This window comes from Xiphias gladius, chromosome 4 (genome assembly GCF_016859285.1).
Source record: "Xiphias gladius isolate SHS-SW01 ecotype Sanya breed wild chromosome 4, ASM1685928v1, whole genome shotgun sequence".
In the NCBI taxonomy this organism is placed as follows: domain Eukaryota; kingdom Metazoa; phylum Chordata; class Actinopteri; order Istiophoriformes; family Xiphiidae; genus Xiphias; species Xiphias gladius.
In genome coordinates, this window is record NC_053403.1 from 1383948 (window position 1) to 1401663 (window position 17716).

General features: G+C 41.8%; 1 protein-coding gene across 3 annotated transcripts in view; it reads right to left on the reverse strand.

The window, feature by feature from the left end:
• Nucleotides 1-17716, reverse strand: part of vta1 (vesicle (multivesicular body) trafficking 1) — a 72032-nt gene that overhangs the window by 49024 nt on the left and 5292 nt on the right. For all 3 annotated transcript variants that reach the window (XM_040125116.1, XM_040125114.1, XM_040125115.1), the window contains exon 2: nucleotides 6251-6345. In XM_040125116.1, the coding sequence (XP_039981050.1) occupies nucleotides 6251-6345 (95 nt within the window). The remainder of the gene's footprint in view (nucleotides 1-6250; nucleotides 6346-17716) is intronic.

Genomic DNA, 17716 nt, shown 5'->3' on the forward strand with positions numbered 1-17716 from the left:
AGCACTGAGGCAGGAGCAGAAGAAATGATTCAAGATGGTCCAAATCTAATGTCACGTAAATGCCCCACTCGTCTCTTCCTTGACGTCTGTCTCGTCTCCTGTTGCCTGACATTCTGTCCTGCTTACTGTCTTTTTTCTTTTCTGTCTCTTTATAGAGAAACCTACGGTATGTCCAGTGTGTGTCTGTCTCCCTGTCTCGCCATCTTCTTCGGTTTTCTTTCAAGTGTCATTTGCATTAGATTGACGGCATCTTTCCAATAACTCCATTTAATTGTTATATTCTCACACATATTATGAGGATGGGTTGAAATTTCATCAATCATCTCCATCACGCCACGACAAATTCCTCGAAAGGCGGTTGAAGGAACACGTAAACGTGACAGTGAGGACGACCCCCGTCACCGTTCAACCCATAATTCACGACCTTCGTTGACGATTCGGGGTATTTTTCGACCATAACCTCTGTCGTGGCTGCAGCGGACAAACCTCATAATTTAGCAGCATCTGACTGATAGCTGCTGCTAATTTCCCACCCTGCACCATGTGAAACTCATTTTCAAACAAGTGATTTTCCACCATCCCACTGAGAGAAAAAGCCTCAGAGAGTTGAGCCGGCGATGATGGTGGAAAAAAGAATTAATGAGTCCAACATGTATTGTACGTACGAGCCAGGTCAACAGGGAAAGAGAATGAGAGAGAGAGAGAGAGAGAGAGAAGCTGCTGTGGTTTGTGTCCTGACTTGCTCGCTCTGTAGCAATGAGTCACAACTACCATCAACAGTTCATAAAGTAGTGGAACATACAAAAAAACCTCAGGGTATCCCCATGTTTCAGAAAGGAGAGAAGATAAAAGACTTTCAGAGGATTAAATGTTTTACAGTTGTTTGCTTGGTCGCAATCGTATAGAAATGTCCTGAATAAATAATCGGGCTTCTTCTTGTGTGGTGGACTGTCAGCACTTTCTGTGTGCGGACAACCGGATTATGAAGTTTAACAATTTGTTTCAAGAAAAATCTGGATTCAACATACTGAACCCTTTTTTTAAACTATCCAACCAATTTTATGTCTGTCTGAACAAATAAAAGTTCTGAAAATAGAAGGCGGCAAAGACAAAATCAAAAATTACACATTATAAATACAATGTATGACCAAGGTGTGGGGACACTCCTGTCTGGGGCTGTACCTGAATCAGAGTCAGACCGGTCTTTACAGCCCGACCCTTATGTCCAGCCTTCCAAGTAGTTGTCCCCCCACCCAATCCTTCAGGATTAGCAGAACCAGCTCAGAGAGCTAGAAAGACCTCGAGTAGAACCACTGCTCACTCATGTTGAGGTGATTCAGGATCAGGAGAAGACCATGGGGCAGCCCCTGAACAAGCTGGAGGGTTTACAAATCCCACGTGGACTGAAAATCTGATATGTAGAAAATAACACCGTGATTGGCCAGATTGGTCTGAAAATGCACCGTTATCTCCACACTTGATATATCACATCTTGCCCTCTCTGTGACGGCCAGCTTTTCGCTCCGCCTTCAAGCCTGGCGTGTTCAGCTATAACAGCTACAGACATTTTTGATTTCGATGTGGTCGATAACATGTCATACAAACTGTTTATTTTACAGAATAACCCGGTCCTTGCTACGCTTGTTTAGCTGACCCAGGTCCAGAAAGGTGGAGGAAAATGGACGGATGGAAGCAGTCTGAGTCGCCAGGACAGACTGAGTCACCGGTTTGGAGCGATGCTTTGAATATTTTACCAACAAGGTTAGACTAAATATTAGAAACACCTCAAAGTATAACCCATTACAATTCAAAGCACCACGGACTGCAGCCTCCAAAACTATCATGCATTCATTACCTCAGTAAAACAGTTTAAAAAAACAAAAACAAAACAGAACATCATAAGCTTCTTTTAACAATATTTAAAATTGTAATATTTTATCAACTAATTTAAAACCACCCCAGACTTTTTTAAGGTGCAGACACCCCAATACCTGAGCACACTCCATTAATAACCTAATAACTAAATGACAATGGTAGGTTTAAGATGCGTAAGTATAATATGCTTCACAGTGGACGTAAACTATATACAGAAAGCCACATGCACCGAAGAGTGCATAAACAGAACCGACACGAAGCTAATACCAACACAACTAACAGCTAACAGGCACACACACACACACACACACACACACACACACACACACACACACACACACACACACACACACAAATATCAAAGCAGCGGATGTGAGCCCTATTGGGAGAGTGAGTGTGTGACAGTAATGAAAATCCCCGGAGCCTCTGTAAAACCTGGCTCCAGGGGGCAGCTGTGTGTGCGTGCATGCGTGCGCTTCCATGTTTTCATCTCTGCCTGTCCTGTAATTGGCTCTGAGCGATTAATAAACTGAGTCCAGCATCCCTGCGGGGCTTCCCACCCCCTCACGTCGACCCCCCTGGCCCCTGTGTAAATGCGTGTCAAAAGGAAAGCGCAGGCCTCCACCACCCCGCTTTAATGTGCAACTCGTAAGGTTGGAGAACAAATGGAAACAAACTGAAGCTCATTTTATTGCATCCAGTGTCATTTGCATTGGAGGAGACAAATGTGTAATTTGTTCTGATATCTTCCTGTTATGTTTGTGCATGATAATTATGTTGAGCAAAAAATCATGTAATTTTCATCAATTTCACTTTTAGCCCTTGGACTATAGTCAGCGCTGGTATTTTTCAAGGTTGAGGAGAAAGCTTCAGTAATCGTAGAAAGTATGCACTGCCTGATGCTTGAAGCAAGTCTGATGCAGACTCCACTGAGTGTCTGACGCCGACATGGAAAACTCAGGTTTTCTTTTCTTGCCGGCAGTGCGACTTGCTGCTCAGATTAATTGCTGCAAAGCAAAGTTACAACGTGATCAATCGATCGATTTCCAGCTGAGCTGAAGAATCTCACTCACTCATTATCTCACAACCCTCACTCATTTTGCCGTGTGACGCAGCAGCACTGCTCAATAAGACTAAAAATACAACTTATAAAATTGCACTTATTGCTTCTGACGTTAGCAGAGGCACATTGAACATTAACGCGTTGTGTTAGCTGTGTAATGTAAAGAACTCCTCCTTAACTTTGGGAGATCTACTCTCATTGCCAGCAATGTTAAGAAGGCGTATTTAAATATAAAAGCTTTTTCACATACATATAACACGCAAGCGTTGTATTAAGACATATTTAGAAGAAAAAAAATTTTAGATGGAAAAATCAGGACGGGTCCCATCAGCACTGATACATTTAGATTCTCGATAAGCAAAAATCTGCATTTATGTCACAGTCTTAGTGGGAAACACGTGACAGAAAACAGTGAAGCAGGTCCAAACCAGGTAAATAAACAGCACTGAGGCAGGAGCAGAAGAAATGATTCAAGATGGTCCAAATCTAATGTCACGTAAATGCCCCACTCGTCTCTTCCTTGACGTCTGTCTCCTCTCCTGTTGCCTGACATTCTGTCCTGCTTACTGTCTTTTTTCTTTCCTGTCTCTTTATAGAGAAACCTATGGTATGTCCAGTGTGTGTCTGTCTCCCTGTCTCGCCATCTTCTTCGGTTTTCTTTCAAGTGTCATTTGCATTAGATTGACGGCATCTTTCCAATAACTCCATTTAATTGTTATATTCTCACACATATTATGAGGATGGGTTGAAATTTCATCAATCATCTCCATCACGCCCCGACAAATTCCTCGAAAGGCGGTTGAAGGAACACGTAAACGTGAAGTGAGGACGACCCCCGTCACCGTTCAACCCATAATTCACGACCTTCGTTGACGATTCGGGGTATTTTTAGACCATAACCTCTGTCGTGGCTGCAGCGGACAAACCTCATAATTTAGCAGCATCTGACTGATAGCTGCTGCTAATTTCCCACCCTGCACCATGTGAAACTCATTTTCAAACAAGTGATTTTCCACCATCCCACTGAGAGAAAAAGCCTCAGAGAGTTGAGCCGGCGATGATGGTGGAAAAAAGAATTAATGAGTCCAACATGTATTGTACGTCTGAGCCAGGTCAACAGGGAAAGAGAATGAGAGAGAGAGAGAGAAGCTGCTGTGGTTTGTGTCCTGACTTGCTCGCTCTGTAGCAATGAGTCACAACTACCATCAACAGTTCATAAAGTAGTGGAACATACAAAAAAACCTCAGGGTATCCCCATGTTTCAGAAAGGAGAGAAGATAAAAGACTTTCAGAGGATTAAATGTTTTACAGTTGTTTGCTTGGTCGCAATCGTATAGAAATGTCCTGAATAAATAATCGGGCTTCTTCTTGTGTGGTGGACTGTCAGCACTTTCTGTGTGCGGACAACCGGATTATGAAGTTTAACAATTTGTTTCAAGAAAAATCTGGATTCAACATACTGAACCTTTTTTTAAACTATCCAACCAATTTTATGTCTGTCTGAACAAATAAAAGTTCTGAAAATAGAAGGCGGCAAAGACAAAATCAAAAATTACACATTATAAATACAATGTATGACCAAAGGTGTGGGGACACTCCTGTCTGGGGCTGTACCTGAATCAGAGTCAGACCGGTCTTTACAGCCCGACCCTTATGTCCAGCCTTCCAAGTAGTTGTCCCCCCACCCAATCCTTCAGGATTAGCAGAACCAGCTCAGAGAGCTAGAAAGACCTCGGAGTAGAACCACTGCTCACTCATGTTGAGGTGATTCAGGATCAGGAGAAGACCATGGGGCAGCCCCTGAACAAGCTGGAGGGTTTACAAATCCTACGTGGACTGAAAATCTGATATGTAGAAAATAACACCGTGATTGGCCAGATTGGTCTGAAAATGTGCACCGTTATCTCCACACTTGATATATCACATCTTGCCCCTCTCTGTGACGGCCAGCTTTTCGCTCCGCCTTCAAGCCTGGCGGTTCAGCTATAACAGCTACAGACATTTTTGATTTCCGATGTGGTCGTATAACATGTCATACAAACTGTTTATTTTACAGAATAACCCGGTCCTTGCTACGCTTGTTTAGCTGACCCAGGTCCAGAAAGGTGGAGGAAAAGGGACGGATGGAAGCAGTCTGAGTCGCCAGGACAGACTGAGTCACCGGTTTGGAGCGATGCTTTGAATATTTTACCAACAAGGTTAGACTAAATATTAGAAACACCTCAAAGTATAACCCATTACAATTCAAAGCACCACGGACTGCAGCCTCCAAAACTATCATGCATTCATTACCTCAGTAAAACAGTTTAAAAAAACAAAAACAAAACAGAACATCATAAGCTTCTTTTAACAATATTTAAAATTGTAATATTTTATCAACTAATTTAAAACTACCCCAGACTTTTTAAAAGGTGCATTAATAACCTAATAACTAAATGACAATGGTAGGTTTAAGATGCGTAAGTATAATATGCTTCACAGTGGACGTAAACTATATACAGACAGACACATGCACCGAAGAGTGCATAAACAGAACCGCCACGAAGCTAATACCAACACAACTAACAGGCACACACTGCGGCATTTTATTGAATGGAAATGCATCAAGTGATTTTCTCAGTGCCTCAGCAGGCCAGCGACGTCAGGCCAGCAGCTGATTTTGGTCGGCATGCTGTAAGCACAAGAATCCTCTGCGAGGATTGGTCAGTCCAAGGTATCGCTCCCTTAAAGATCCCGGGCTGCATTAGTTCATTTAGGGCAACGGTGCAAATCAATTAGCGGGACCGATATACGGAAATATTGGATTGACAGGATGTTTGCATCAGTGTGATGAAGTTGATTTGTTAAGATTTTAATGCATGGGATTAGCAAAAACAAACAGTCCCATCTGGTTACTTCGTGTGGGCGATACGCTCAAAAGTTCCCAACAGCTACAGAGAGCCTCGTGATGAGAATGTTCTGACAACTGCTGTTTCCGCAGTCAAAACTGAACTTTTAATCTTTACTTTTAAGCCTACATAGATGAGAAGTCCATAAAGGGCTCAGAAAAATGGAAAGCTGAACTTCTACAGTTACGTAACAACTGAACAAACTCCGCGTACAGAAGAAGATTGTGTGGTACGATCAAAAGCAACATAATCGACCTAATAGTTTTTCAATTTAATTTCCATTAAAATGATTACAATATGATATTCTGTATACCAACATCATAAAGAAATAAATATACTGAGACAGAACAGTTTCCCCTTCCCATTCACCCCTACAAAGGACCCCACACAGGGAGAAACAGGACTAAGAGTAGGTCGAACTTACCGACTCCAGCTGGTCCATGAGTTTGACCAGGAACTTTCGGCACTCTGGTGTTTTACTGTCCAGCTTCATGCCTGTCTGCATAGCATAGAGCCGACCTGCAGGAGAGGACAGGAGGGGGGAGAGAGGTGAGGAGGAAAGATGAAAGGTGACGAGGATCAGACATCTTTTTACTGCTCAGTAAAGTCCGTTCCTCCTCAGACTCGTTCAAACATCGGGCCGAGTCGTATGGAAGACTCATTATGCAAACTCCTGATGAATTTCTTCACAACAAAGCTGCGAAGCAGCTCCTTGACAAGCCGCGGATGTTTTCTTCATCTGCAACAGATGAAACACAAAAACACACCAGACCAGGAGGAAAAGATTTCCACCTGAGCCAGGAAGGGCCTTGTTGTACAGAGAAGATTCTCTGTCAGAACTTCAACTCCCAAAATCCCTCGCCTGTCAATTACAGACTCGTGTCTTCATGATACCAAAATGACGACTTTGACAAGGTACCTGCCAAAATATCCTGGTACCGACCCTGAAACGATACCTCCAGTCTGTTCTCAGTAATTGTCATTTTCAGACCTAATTTGACTAAACAGAAAACTAGGAAATGAGCTCGGTCCAGCGCAGACCTCTGTCCGAGAGGTGTAGTGGGTCATTTGTCTTCAGTCAACTTTAGTGCACCACAGTGGTGTGTAGGCTGATAATCCTGGGTCTGAGCTTCATCACCATGAAGTGCCAGACTTACAGTTAAGGTTAGGTGTCATTTAGGTTTATTATTTTCATGCTCAATCAAATTGCAGTTCATGTGCTGTGAAGTGTTTTCTTGTTTGTTTTATTATACGCGTAGGTGTGTTTTTGACAATGAATCAGTACATGTAGGACCGTACCATTTGTATTACTGTACATGAAATGATCACCGTTACCAGTACTGATTGAGCATAAATTGATCATTTATAACTGGTGTTGCTGACCTGCATACTTGAGAACGTCTGAATTTTAGCATCCTAAATTATGGTTAAGTTAACGTTACCGGCGTGAACGTTGCGAGATGTTTGCCACATTGGCAAATTAGCTAAAAAGATAAAACCAAATTTAACGGTTAATGTTCCGATGGTGAAACTAGTTTGCATGTCACAAATAAATCACACTCTCACACACTTTATATTTGAGGGCCTAAAACTCCTAAAACCTTCCAGGAGGATGAACTGAGCAGCAGCACAGAGCCTGCAAGGACACCTGACTGACTGTTTGTCTTATTTACTGACTAACTCAGCGACTGACTGGTTTTATTAGTTTCGACTGCAATTTGGAAGATAAACCATTTTCAAATGACTAACCTACTGCAGGTTAGACCCACTATCATGTTGTATCTCACATCATGTTGTTACAAACTAAGTTTGTCATTGTCTCTCTCTCTCTCTCTCACACACAATAAAAGGTACACACAAGGCAAATATACCCATAATCTAGAAAAACATACCACCAGCAAAACAAACACTACAGATTTCAGCCTTGTCATCCACAACGCGCGCGTGTGTGTGTGTGTACTTCATGTGTGCAGTTATATGTGTGATGTACGCTGAACAGGCAGAAAGTGCTTTGTGCGACTAAGCCACGCCAGCGCTGTACTGCTAGTCCGAAAAAGGGAAACTGCCTTAGATTTTCTTCTTCTCGCAGTCTTTGAGATCGCTGGGTGGATTATCAGACGACATCAAGACAGATTAGATTACCTCAACAGCAAGGGCAACAGCACTGTATATGGCGAGCCAAAGCAAGCTGTATGACAACGGTGGACACCGGTAAAACCAGATTCCTGCCTTACCAAAATAGAAAAGAGCTCCAATAACATTGGTATGTTTATGAAATATAACTTTAACCTGTAAGGAAAGAGAACAGAGGAGCTGTGTCACACAGCACAGACCACATATTTAAGGAGTGTGGGGATTATTTAGAGCATCTTCCAGTGACTAAATTGATCACGACTGAGCGCCTAAATTGAGACAAAACACAGCTGGATCTGTCAGATTCATCTGAGAAGGTTGATCATTATACATTCACTTAACTGCAGTTAATCAGATCGGAATATTTCAATACGGGGAAAAAAGAAAATCTCCTGAGGTTTTGCAAATTGGGAAAATTACATGTTGTAAAAATAAGAGGATGGAACGGCTCAGTCAACTAATGCTAAAAATGAATGAATAAACATCTGTTTTTGATAACTGATGAATAATTTAAGCCATTTATCAAACAAAAACACCCACCATGGTTGCAGCATCTTCAGTGTGAGGATTTTCTGCTTTTCTCTTTTTTATATCATCGTAAAAACAATATTTTGGACTGTTGCTACAACAAAACATAACATGTGAAGACATCCCCTTGATCTCTAAGTATTTGCAGTCTGTATTTTTTTCATTTTATAAACTGAACAATTAATCAGTCTATTGAAATAATGATAGACTGATAAATCATTAGCAAAAATAACTGTTAAACGCAGCCCTAGCCTGAATTATAATACCACAGGGCATTGGTATTAATTACCACAATGAACAATTGCAAATGCCAGAACGCCATGGCATCCAAAAGCATTTGTATGACAGTCTACATAAAATCTCATCAAGAAATCTGCTTTAAACCCCTTGAGACAAATTTGTGGTTTGTGATATCGGGCCCTATAAATAAAATTTGACTTTTGCTCGCGCATTTCCCCGCCCCAATGAAAGCAAAATGCCAAAAAAATTGAACAACTCTTACAGTATCTGTTAATTACTTATGAATTTGACTTCTACTCGTGATGTGAGAGGGGTGGAATGTACCTAAAAATTAATTGTTTTGAAACGAAAAAAGCCAAATTCTGTTGACATCTCAGTGGTTTGAAGTGTAACCTAATGTTGTACCGATACCGGTAAACTTCAACCATCTGATGCAGCAAGAAGAGAGGGGAAAAAAAATAACTAAATCTATTATTTTCAGCTGCTTTTACACCCAGGTTTGTCACGTGCTGGAGTCTGTTACCAGGCGACCATCCACGTTTTGCTGCACTCTACGCTGAGCTTTGTGTGCCCTCTGTTTCCACCTCATGTTTAGTGTTTGAGTCACGGCACAGTGTCACTGTCCTGCACAGCATCAACAGAGCAGAACAATGTACCACTTCACGCGGCAGAATGACGGGGACTCACAGCCAAGCCAACGAGGCCCGTACCACTCAGTATTTCCAAAAAGCATCAGTGTGACACACATGCAGGCATGTACTCATGTGGAAGCCATCGAGGCAGTCAAACAGTCAGTGCGGAGAGACATACAGCCAGCAGGTCCTCCGCTAATGAAGCAGACGGCAAGCAAGTCAGCCAGTCAGCCAGTCATCAAGTGACAAAGACATGCTTTGTACTATTACACCCATACAGTGCAACATTCACTTTGGCTGTTCACAGACAATGAACTGCAACACAGAAGGCTTTGACAGCAGAGAGGATGTAAGACCACAGAAACTGAAACTCTGCACACACACACACACACACACACACACACACACACACCCGAACCCCACCCCACACCCCCCGCTAATGCTTCAGCCCTCTGGTGGTCATTAAAGGTATTGAGTTTTTGTGTCATTCTAAAACAAGTCAAATGTATTTTCTAAGTCCATCGTGTTCGAAGCATTCCTGGCAGATTATCTAACATTATGTGGCTCTAGAAATGTGATGCGATTGTTTAGAATGAATATTTCTCACGGTAAGCAGGCTATGTTTCTACTGGGCCTCTGTTATTTATGTCCATTACTATGAGGAAAACAGCACAAGTGTTTGTCACTGGTGAAAATGGCCATAATAACCTTTCAAGCTATTATTTACTGAAATGACAGGGTCTTTGGTTTCCAATCCGCTGCACCTCTTTTCTTCCTGTCATGCACACAGAGTAAAAAAATGCTTTTTACCAGTGGTTTTGCTGTTTCCTATTACATTTTATATTATTCATCAGTCTAAAACAATAAGCTACTGCTGTTGGTGCCAATGTACATAGACACAAAAGTGAAGTTGCTTTGTACTCTGATGTTGGTAAGGAAGGATATGACTGCCTGAACTTTCTACACTGGAAGTGATACATGCCGCGTTTTGTCTCAAAATTAAGAGGTTAAATCCGATCCACTTATCCTCCTTTGTTTGACAATGAGGAACGAACAATACAGGAAAAACGTACGAGAAAAAACACTCAAAAGAGCCTCTTTGACCATTTCACTGTATATTTGCAGACAGAGCCAACATCCATTCACACATCAGTCACACAAAAAAATGTCTCAGTCCAAGCTGCTGTCAGTCTTAATTTGCCCCATCTTTGTGGCTCTTGCGATGAAGAGACAAAACACAAATGCACTAAAGGGACTTTTAGTTACTAAAAAGCTTTTGTTCGGGATGGGGTTGCCAGTCCAATGGCCAACCCTCAGCTATTACTGGTTGATTTGTTAAGACAGCGTTTTCTCGGGGTTTCACAATATATATATATCTGAGCATTTTCAAGCCCAATCAAAACCAATTACTGCACGAGCGGGAGTCACCACAGGGTAACATGTAATGTACATGCAGAGGCTTTCACAACCATCGCTACTAGTGTAGAGATCGGCAGAGGCAGCCAATCATCTTACCAATCATCAATTGTTTTCATCAATACTAGGTGCTCAAAATAAAGGCGTTAATTATTTATTAGTGTTGTTTAAGTGCTACATGTTGTAACCTTAAACTGTTGTAAGTGTTATTGCTAACGAAAGATTAAACATGTCATGAAGGAGGGGAGTTTTCCTGATGAACGACTAGGTTTGTTTGGACTCTATCTCAATGTGACAGCTGTCATCCAGTTTGGTGCTGTAAGCAAATATAGCAGGGAAGAATTAACACAAGCATAAAGAGTGCTGGCAGAGTGCCACAGCCTCGACGCAATTTTGACGTCGGTCATGGAGAATCTGTGCCAATCTGAATCTGGGCCAATGGAGTCGCTCTGTCACATAAATGACAAGGCCGTTATTATGGAGGATGTCTCTCTCAGTTGGAGTGAGCGAGAGAGGGAACATGCTCAGAGTGAAAAGAGGCGAGATGAGACGACTACAGAGTTAAATCACTGTCAGACACTCCACAGTAAAAGCTATAGCCAGTGGTTTATTGCTGCACGACATGTCACTGTTGGCCAACTGCATAAAGAATGGAGAGTCTAAATATGATCAATATAAAACTTTGGAGGTAAATACTGGTGACATTCCTTGTGGCAAGGAGCAGCTGGTCAAAAACTGGTTCTTATATCATGACTATAAAATCCTTGAGATGGTTCAACGTGAGTTTAATAAATCATGAGTGAATCTAAAATACCTGTTCTGTTATTGGCTGTTTTTTAATTATTACTTTTCATTTGAAGAAACGAAGCAAACTCTGAAGCCGGAGGGATGACTAGCTGTCAGTCAGTGTTCCAGCTGGCGGGCACATGGAAAAGATTTAGGAATTCAATCTGTGATGTGTAAAAGCACAACAGGCTGTGCCTTGTACTCCAAGAGAGGGAATTAGGAAAATGCACTGTCACTCTGATCCAGTGCATGCCCTGTTACCCTACAAATACATGTCTTTGTTGAAGCCGCATGGAAAATTAAACAACTATCAAGTAGTGCTGAATGGACAGTTATGACCCCAAACTATCTGAGAAGAAATATGTTTGAACAATTTGGGTTGGACACCATACGGAACTAGAATTACGGCCTTGCAGTTGTATTACTCCGCCAATCAGTCAAGTTGCAGTTTATATCCATGTCTTCCATTTTGCCAAAAAAATGCACAACACATTTTAATATACTCCTTCAAAGTTTTCACTACATATATTGTATGAGTCTGGACAGTTATTACTACATTGACATGTATGATTACAGTGAATAATTTGCGGTGAGATACATGCTGTCTTCACTCAGGGACTATTTTTCACACACATCTTCAACCTGGCAGCACATGAGATCTAAAAATAATCAGTTTCACAGTGGGCACCCAAGATTAGTGTCACCAATTCTGTATCCAAGCAAGTGTGAAATATGGTCACAATCTCCCCTTCTGTTCCCGAGTTATGGCGTTGAATAGTGGGCAGAGAAGTGTTTTTTGTAGAACATTATGATTTCACAGTGAAGTTGACCTTTGACCTTTTGCATATAAAATGTCATCACTACATCATTTTATCCAATTAAACATTTGTGCGATATTTTGTCACAATTAGCGAATGACTTCTTGAGTCGTGGCCAAAAATGTGTTTTGTGAGGTCACAGTGAACCTGACCTTTGACCTTCGACCACCAAATTCTAATCAATTCATCCTTGAGCCCAAGTGAACGTTTGTGCCGGCTGTAATACAGTTCCCTCCAGGTGTTCCTGAGATGTCACGTTCACAAGAATGGGACGGAAATACGGACATAGGGACAATCCCAAAAACCATGGCTCCTTTCTCACTTCCATACAGCTGACCAATGTATGTAAAGGGTGTAAATGTCAGATCATTGGTTTAGGATAGTTACAGAAATGGTTGGACCCAGATACCCCTAATCCAAAGTCAGAAAAGGTGTAGGGGGAGGGGGTTTTCCAAAGCTTTCTGACCATCCACCTAGCAGTTTGGAAAAAGTATAAGGCTCATTTAAACTTGCCACAACAACAAATCTGAAGTCACTCAAGAGAGGCAGCAAAGATACTGCGAATGAATGGAAACTGTTCATCCGTTGTGTCGACTGTGGAGACAGCCTGTAAGGCTATGTGGGCTGCATTTGAATTAATTTCAACAAATTATTTGTCAGTTCTCATTCCAACTTGATTTCTTTAAACAGATAGAGCCCCGATGCTGACTGCTCCAAGCTCAGTGGGTAAAGGAGAGGGGTGATCTTCCTGTCTTCCTTAAGCCCTGATCAGGGCTGAAGGACATATGAGGAAACACCTGAATATGAGCTTCATACCAAACAGTGGTTCCTCCTTATGGTTGTATTAGGTTCTCATTTCCAATGATTACAATTTGCTTTGTAGAAATCAAGTATTCACAGCCATCTGAGTGCAGTTAAATGGTACCACCTGAGATAAGGAGGTACTGCACAAATCACACTGAAAGAGGAAACATTCCAACTCTGAATAAAGTGCAGGATACAAGCTAAACAAATACAAATACATTTAAAATATAATTCAAATAAATAAAACGAGGTTCTATCTCTATCCCCCAAAGACAGAGGTATGTGTGGTCAACCTCAGCACCACAACTCATGTATAATGTCGATGATCCAATCTGAGTAAAACAGCGTTTGTAACGCAGCCAAACAGTGTCAGCCAGGGAGCTCCGGCTGATTAATGCGGCTTCATTATAGCTAAACAAATCATGGCTTTGACTCAACCTGCTATTGATCAGCCTGTTCTGGGCGGGAGGTGAGGTAAAATATTGTCCAGCATTACCAGGCTAATTTATATAAACCTGCTGATGGAGGGCGGAGACCAGGTGATGGATAAAAAGCATCAACGGTCAGCAGCACAACAGCCGAGTCTGATTCAGCCCTCTAGACTGACTGGACAGTGGAGGTTTTGTGATGGACATGATTTGAGTGCTTAACTTAAGAAATTACCAATAATAAACTCAAATTCTCTACATTAACTCAAAAAGTCTACCTACTCACATAATAATGTGGTGTCCCACTGCATTTTCCTTACCATCAACGGTCCAATGAAAAGACCAAAAATGAAACCGTCTCCTAACACATTCTGTCTGTGGCTCTCAGCTCCAAGCCCAATGGTTCCTACTGAAGACATAAATCTCACAATTATATAACAGTGTTTCTGTTGTATATTTTGCAGCCCACCATTGCAAAATGATTGCCCCTGCCGCAATGTAATGAAGTCGCATTTACACATTCTGCAGAGGGCTTTTAGTCTGAAGTGGAGGCACATGGCGACACCTGGCTGAGGCGAGAGGGAGAGAGAGAAAGAAGATGAAAAGAAAGAGAAGAGAGAGAGAGGCAGATTTAACTAGCTAACATTAAGTGAGATAGATTTTTATTACCCAGTGATATTTGCTCCGACCGCCGGAGTACTACGCACATGCACCAGCCAGGTACAACAACACCCTTCATAGTCGGACTGGCCATCGGGCCCACCAGCCGCCGCATCGGTGGGCCGGTGGATCCATAAAGTTTTTACCGGCCCTGTCTGTCTCTTTTGCGTTCTTGTGTCAAAGTCTGCCCCCCCCCTTCAAACGGTGTTTCCCTCTCATTGAATCGTGGTTCAGGGCGCGCATGTAGCGGCGAGCGTGTTCCAGGACTGAGCTCAATGCCAAACAACGACCATGTCATCTCTCAACTGTCTACAATGGAAGCTAGCGATGCCCCAAAATATACTTACGAAAATATAAAAATATCACCAGACAACTGCTTTAATTTAACATACGACTCTCTCACACACACATGCTCTGCCAGAGAAGACTGTGCATCAGTGTCTCTCTAATTTCCAATCTGTTCGATCCAAACGCCTCTGCATGGCCAGATTTGTACCCATCTGTTTAGCCAATTAGTGTTTGTCTTCAATTCGTTTTGGGAAGAGTGAGGGTGAAAACCAACACATCTAAGGAAGAGGCTGTAACTACGACAGTGCTCACTGACCATATAGTGGAGACTGCAATAAAGGCAGGTTTTCTTGGTGTGGTTCTTTCTTGAATTTATATTGAATAGTCTCATTTCATATTGTTTTTCTGTTTTGCAGTAGGATTCTTGGCAAGACTGTTTTCTTCAGCAATCGGGCTCATTCACTCATTCTCCAATGCAACAGACAAAAACGTACCTATCAAAACTTCTCCCTGTTATATGATCTGCGAATGCGGCACGCTCCTAACACACACGCATGTAAAACATGATCTGATTTCCAAAAGGCATAAAGTTAAAGATGACACATTTCTTTAATACTTTAAGAAAGATGACTTTTTTATTTCCATCTTTTACGGTTTCAAAATAAAATGAAAGGAAAAGTGCCTGAAACAAAAGTTTGGGCAGCCTTCATGGTCAGTACTTACTACCAGCCCCTTTGGCAAGTATTACAGCTTGTTAACGCTTAACAGCTAAGAGTCTTTCAGTTCTGGTTTGGGGGATTTTCGCTCATTCTTCTTGCAAAAGTCCTCTAGTTCTGTGAGATTCTTGGGCCGTCTTGCATGCACTAGTCTCTTGAGGGCTATCCACACATTTTCCAATATGTTTAGGCCGGGGGACTGTGAGGGCCATGGCAAAAAATTCACCTTACACCTCCATTGTGGATTTTAAGGTGTGTTTTGGATCATTATCCTGTTGTAGAAGCCATCCTCTTTTCGTCTTCAGTTTGTTTACAGACCGTGTGATGTTTGCTCCCAGAATTTGCTGGTATTCAATTGAATCCATTTTTTCCTCTACCAGTGAACTGTTTCCCGTGTAACTGGCTGCAACACAAGCCCAAGGCATGATCGATCCACCCCTGTGCTTAACCCCCGCAATGGAGATCTGTTTCTCTCCAAACCTTTGCTCGTTGCGGCCAAAAAGTTCTATTCTAACTTAATCAGTCCACAGGACTTGTTTGCAAAATGCATCAGGCTTGTTTAGATGTTCCTTTGCAAACCTCTGACCCTGAATTTTATGGTAAGGAAGCAGGAAAGGCTTTCTGCTGATTAATCTTCCATGAAGGTCATATTTGTGCAGGTGTGCAGAGTCTGCTAATTCTTCCTGAAGGTCTTTCGCAGTCAAACGGGGGTTTTCATTTGCCTTTCTAGCAATCCTACCAGCGGTTCTCTCAGAAAGTTTTCTTGATCTTCAACTTTACCTCCACCGTTCCTGTTAACTGTCATTTCTTAATTACACGAGGAACTGAGGAAACAGTTACCTGAAAACACTTTGCAATCCTCTTATAGCCTTCTCCTGTTTTGAGGGCATCAGTTCTTTTAATTTTCAGAGTGTGGCTAGGCAGCTGCTTAGAGGAGCCTATGGCTGCTGATTGTTGGGAGACGGTTTGAGGAGTCAGAGTGTTTATAAAGCTTTGACATTTATCTGAGATTTTTTTTCAATCTAAAATTGTACAAAACAAAAATAAAACACTAATCTTGCCTAAAAATTTGAAAAGAATGTGTCATCTTTAACTTGATACCTTTTGGAGATCAGTTCATGTCTTACTCACTTAACTATTCACAGTAACAGAAAATTTGTAGCAGGGGAGGCCAGACTTTTTCATTCTACTGTATGGCCCCTCTCTCTCTCACAGATACAGAGTCACAGCTAGGCTCGGAGGCCCAGACACATGGTGCTGCTGACCTCCAGTGGTCTGGCTGGATCACTAGTCCACCTCAGCACACAGCAGACACTGTGGCTGATGCCAAACATTGCACATCCATCCGGCACCCTGCAGGTTCCTACTGCACACTGACTGGACCACCAGCTCCACAAACAAAAATACTAACATACACTCAGAAGGGGCAACTTAGGCTATTTAATATATCTATACAGCCAGTCTCATGTTTGCATGACCGCTCCAAAAGAGGTTTCCCTAATACCTTTCCCAAGTGCTTGTCTAATGTCAAAGACTTGAAAAGGATCCATATAAATTCCTATACAACTTCCCTCACCCTTGCTAGAAGTCCCGTCAATCAAATTTACAGCCATTAAGATAAAGTCTTTGAGATAAAGTTAAACCTTTTAACTGCTGCAAACTGAGCTGACACAGTGTTCACTATATAAGCAGCCTCTGGTCTTTTCCAATAAAACAGCCAAGCTCCCAGAACCGTTATTCTGCTTTTTTTAATCCACTAAAACACAGTCCGAGGAAAAAGACATCACAGCAACAGCCTCACTACTTGAGCAACGGGTGATCTCTGAGAATTCCGTATAAAACACAACAGCAACTTTCAACTATTGCTTCAAGACATTTCAGGATTCGGAAAGAAAACATTTTAACAAACCAGTCAAAACGGAGCCAGTCTGATATTATAAACCATACCCAAAGTGTTTCCCAGCTGGTTAAGATGTCAAAACAAAACAGAGAGGTGTTTCTCGCTCTAACAATTCATCTTTCACTGAGTGTACAGACTCCAGCTTGAGATGCATATTAACCAGATAACAGCATAAAATACAGAGTTTCATTTTTTAGTTTGGATAACATGAAATTAGTCTAAATTGGTAACAGCTAATAAAATGCATAAGAGCCTTGCTAACAACATTTGTCCTACACTGTCTATGTTTATGGGGACAAATGGGTGCACTTTTATGTTTTGAAAGGGATCATTTTCTGCGAAGGCGTACTCTGGGTCAGAGCCAGCCGTCATATACAAACATTCCTTTAGGATTGTGCAAATTTTGATGCTTGATTTCTAATTTTGGGGGTTTTTACACCTTTTTAGCAACATTGACTTCAAAAACATCATTAATGTAGATCAGGAATGTCAGACCACTTTCACAATGCATGTATCAGATCAATATATTGCTAGTCCAGAA